The sequence below is a fragment of the Pagrus pagrus genome, assembly GCF_965226575.1.
Source record: "Pagrus pagrus genome assembly, chromosome: 8".
Classification (NCBI taxonomy): domain Eukaryota; kingdom Metazoa; phylum Chordata; class Actinopteri; order Spariformes; family Sparidae; genus Pagrus; species Pagrus pagrus.
Window position 1 is genome coordinate 24,585,937 of NC_140192.1, and position 4,898 is coordinate 24,590,834.

Genomic DNA, 4,898 nt, shown 5'->3' on the forward strand with positions numbered 1-4,898 from the left:
TGTTCAGCCCTGTTCTGGGTCACTGGTTCTCTCCACAGCCACCACCCCCACCTTCCAAAATAAAAGTCAGGTCATGAACATGAATGTGATACAAGACATTTTTAGAAATGTCAGCATGACAGCGCTTTGCAGAAACATTTTATCTGGCGACTGGGCTGAAAAGAGTCAAATGTCTTTTTAAAAAAGGATGACAGTGACATGCTTCAAGATATGTGTTGAAAATTGTTTTATTGTTATTTATTTTTTATTTTCTACAAGATCCAAATAAATGCTGAAACTCATTATCCAATCATGGACTAGTTCCTTGTCTGGCTAAAGGTGTACACATCTGTTTAGTTTATCCACCAGTTGGTACTTTATGAATCATGCATGTGTTTGATGACAGACTGAGCTTTGATTAAAAACCCAGGGGTCATCGTCAAAAAGATTCAGCAGTGTTTCCACAGACTATGTAAACTAAACTACTAAGAGTATTGACAATGTCTTATTATTTTTCTATTAAAAGTATTTCAACTTTTTTATGTATCGGCTGGCTTACATCCCTTTGTAAGTACAAGAAGCAACAGTAAGGTGTTGTTAACATCAGCTCTAAAGTTATTGGCTAAACACAAAGATCCTAGTACAGCTCTAGCACAGGATCTCGGGTCTTCATCAGACTTGGATTAAGCTGGACGAGCTGTGTCTTGCCATTATGTTTGAATATTTATATATTGGATTCTGAAAATGGTAATGCTGCAAGAACGTAGCATATCAGTGGAAGGTAAGGCTGTCCACTGAGAGCAAAAACATTGTTGTATAATCTGCAGCAGCACGTGTGAAGACCTTTAAATGATTGTTATTATTCATAGCTTTTATAATGGAGAAAATTACTCATGTCAGCAGATACATCACAATCAAACAGTGTTGGCCCTGAAGGCTGAGCCTCGTGATGAAGGAGGCAGTGACCTCAGCTGTGAAGGGCAGGGCAGCATACCTGTTACTGTACAGCCATGGCCATGGCCATGTGACGACAGAGAGAGACAACTTCTATATTCAAGGCATGGATACTATCAGTACACTGGAAGATAACAACATGCATTCTATATCTACCTGAATGATACCCAGGACATACCAGCAGGTGGTTGATAGACACTTTTTAGGTTATATGCAACTATGATGGGACCAGATTATACAGCCGCAAGTAATGAGCCCATAGGTGCAGTAAACAAGTCAGGGTAAAAGATGTATAAAGCCTGCAATACATGTAGACGTACCTTCATAATTTGTTTGCATTTGAATGTTTCAGTGCATTTAAAACTATGTCTTGCTACACTTTTTATAGCATGGTAGACAGAATATTTATTGAAGAAGCCGTTTACAGTGATTCATTGTCAGGACAGTTGATCATTTTGCTTACTCCAATATCTGAAACTAGAATATTTTCTTTTACATCTTACATTTAAGATTTGATGTAAAAAAAAAAAAAAAGCATGTATTTTGCAGCACATTTAAAAGGGCAAGTGTGTAGGATTGAGGCCAGAGATTTATTTGCTTTTTGAAGCACACTTTTGTGTAGACAACTGGCTGCGCTGTGAACGTAGTTGTTCTCCGGTGCTTACTGACTCCTGACCCTGTCACATCCCTTTACTGAACATGTACTGCTCCTACTGTTCATGGTGGCAGTGAGATTTCAGATTGCAACCAAGCATATTAGAGAAACTACAGTGGCCCCTAAACATGAGGAAAAATGCAAAAGGCCCTCTCTAGAACCGGTGTTTGGTTCATTGATTCTGGGAGAAAACATGGCAGTGCAACATGACGGACTAAATTTTAATGAATATAATGTTCCATTTCTGCCAAGATACCCCCCTGAATCCTGCACACTGGACCTTTATGTTGCATAAACTGTAGTATGCATCCATATAATATAACAAAATGAACAAAATGTAGCTGTGATCACATTTTCCCACTAAGTTTGACAATGGAATCACTGAAATGGTTTTCAGAGGGTCTAATGGAAAATCCTCAAGTCAAAAGTATTTGGATTACATACATTATTTTTTATGTAATTCAAAAATGTTAGGTTATTTTCATGAATAAACAACACCAGCCACTGAGCCTTGTGTAACGGTGTTAGGTAGTTTTCCAATTTCTTACCCCATCACCTTCTTTTACCCTCAGTTGGCCTCACTCATGGTACTCATGTCAACAAACAGGTTGTGTTACTATAATAATCACATGCATGAGCCACACGAGGGCCTTATTGTTTCATTCGGCAGCGGCACAAACAAAACTGGCACCTTCTAGTTAAACTTGGCCTTTCAGACAACACAGTCTTTTTATTCCATGTGTTCCTGCAGTACTTGCTGTAAAACTTCATTATGTCGTATGTTTCTTTTCTGATTACTCTTCTCTGTTGTATCTTATTACTTTTTACTGCTTCAGTCATCCAGTTTTCACATTTGGATCATGATTTGTCTAAAACACTATTATCTCTATGAACTCATCTGTTTATAATTTTTCTTTGACTGCCACACTGACTCATTTTAAACTAAATTCCTCAACAGATCTCACACGACAAATTGCGGTTTCTTAGTTTCCTGCTGTAGCTGTCCTCAATCATGAAGTCACCTAAAGAGCAGTTTATCTCCATGTTTTCATCAGGTCAGAGGCTCTTTAAAGAAATCAGATCTCATTCTTCAGCCCTCATTTACAACATCACCCGCATCTCCGTCTAGTCTTATCTTCTTATGCTGTTTTATCAGAGTTTAACTCCACACGGATAGTTTAAATGTCTCCAGTAGAAAAGAACAACATGAAGAGTGTCACTCTTAACATGTAGTTTATGCCCAACTAACAGACTGAGAGTTTCCCCACTTTCTTTATGTTTTGTTGTACTGTTATTTTTCACAACACACTTTTTAAAGTTGGCTGCAAGTGTAATTTTCACACAGAGATTTAAAGGAAAGTACAGTGTATCAAAATTAATTTAATAATGAATTAATCAACAAAGCTACAGCTGACTTCATCATGTCCATTACCACAAGATTTATATCACTTTTTACAGCATCATTTTTTTCTTAAAGCATGAAAAATAACAGGATGTGTTCATGAGCAATGTGTTCATTGAGATGGTAACACATGAGTTTTACAATCAGCGTCAAATAACAAAGAAATCAGCTTTGATAGTCAACATAGAGCCTTAATATCAGGGAGACTAAACATACACTTTATAAATTCATACATCATGTCAGTTTCACCATAACGTTGGCGCCCAGGGGCCGCTGTAGTCCCACAGGTAGGGTCTGTATTGATAAGCTTTACAGAAGGAGGTGATCAGTGACGATCTGACCAAATCCTCTCTCAGCCCAAGTCCCTCTGCTTTGTACACGTCCTTACAGAACTCTGACGCTTGCTGCTTTCGTTTCGTCTTGTACCTCCGGTTCTGAAACCAGATTTTCACTTGGGTCTCGGTGAGTCTTAAGGTGCTGGCCAGGTGAGCCCTCTCCGGGGCAGACAGGTATTTCTGGTGGTTAAATTTCTTCTCCAGTTCGAGCACTTGGAGGTGTGTGAACGCAGCTCTGGAGCGCTTCTGTTTCCCTGTGGAGGAGGAACTGTTGGACTCTGAGGAGCTGCTGCAGGATGCGTCCAGAGACTCTGTGAAGAACAGATGTGACAGGGTGAAAACTACTCTATTACAGTCAGTCTGGTGTAATCTGCATATCAGGCTGCGAGGTTGTGGCTCAAAAAGAACTTCATAGAAAGTAGGACGAATACTCGTTTTTATCCCCTTAAAAACTATATTTCTTATATTATATTGGAACAACTTCTCACGATACACACCTATTATTTATCCCACAGATTTATTCAATCTTTTAAAAAGTTATTCTATTAATTAAAGTCAAACACACAGAATTTATAGCTATCTATCCATCACAAGTCTACAGGAGCTCACCTGTCTGCACTCCAAACGCTGTCTCCTCAGGGCACAGCTGCTCTGACAAACACTCTTCTTTCCACTGTGAACATCTGTCCATCTTCCCCAAACAGCATTTTCCATTAAATCCTGTGCTGTCCTTAATGGAGAGGATGTCCTCTATGAGGAAGGAGGTCAGAGGTTTGACTGCGTCAGACATTTCCATCCAGTACATCCACAAATCAGGGGCCTCTCAGTGACACAGGGCTGCAGCAGGAGTTGAAGCGGTGTGTCTGCTCACACACTCACACGGTGTGAATTTATAGAGGAGCAGAGGCGGGTTTACCCTGACTGCACCGACAAGAGAAGGAGGCGGGACAGACAGCCGGCTCTGCTTCAACTTCTGTAACTGTCACTTGTTTGCCTCCTCAGATCAACATGATGAGTTTATGAGATGAAACAACAATTGTGTCTTATCAAAAAATGTGCTATGCTTTGTATTATTTATCATTTGAATGCATATAACATGCCTTGGAAAGAAAAACGTATGCAAAATGTATATACTTTAAACTGTACATGTTTATACGATAAACATATATACATTTTATATGATTATAGTCCCTTTTTACACAGATTTTATACAATACAGTAATATACACTCAGCTGTCGGTTCATAAAGTACACCCACCTAAAAGCAGAGGCTGTTCGGGTGCTCCAAACAAGAAAAATCTGTTTGTTTCACCTGGTATGTTATTATGTGGGTCATGTGAATGCCTCCTATTGGCTGTGGCCACTATATATATATAGATGGCTCCATATTGTATTGTTTGTTGTGTGGAGCCCTGATGAAGACCTAATAGTGGAAACATCCGGTTTTCCAAGAACACCCGACACAGTTTTGTCCCTGTGTTGTGTTGCATAGAGCAACCAGTCATTCCCTTCTCTCTACACCCACCTATACTAAGTTCAGACTGAGACAGCAGCTCTGCAATAAATCCAACCT

At 39.4% G+C, this 4,898-nt stretch overlaps 1 protein-coding gene across 1 annotated transcript; it reads right to left on the reverse strand.

Moving 5' to 3' along the window:
• Window positions 1-3,235: 3,235 nt before the first annotated feature.
• nkx3-1 (NK3 homeobox 1) lies at window positions 3,236-4,121 on the reverse strand (the record flags this gene model as incomplete). The annotated part of the gene is made up of 2 exons (XM_084359008.1): window positions 3,236-3,636; window positions 3,935-4,121. 2 exons carry the CDS (start codon window positions 4,119-4,121, stop codon window positions 3,236-3,238), a joined length of 588 nt encoding a protein of 195 aa, XP_084215134.1.
• Window positions 4,122-4,898: the final 777 nt, after the last annotated feature.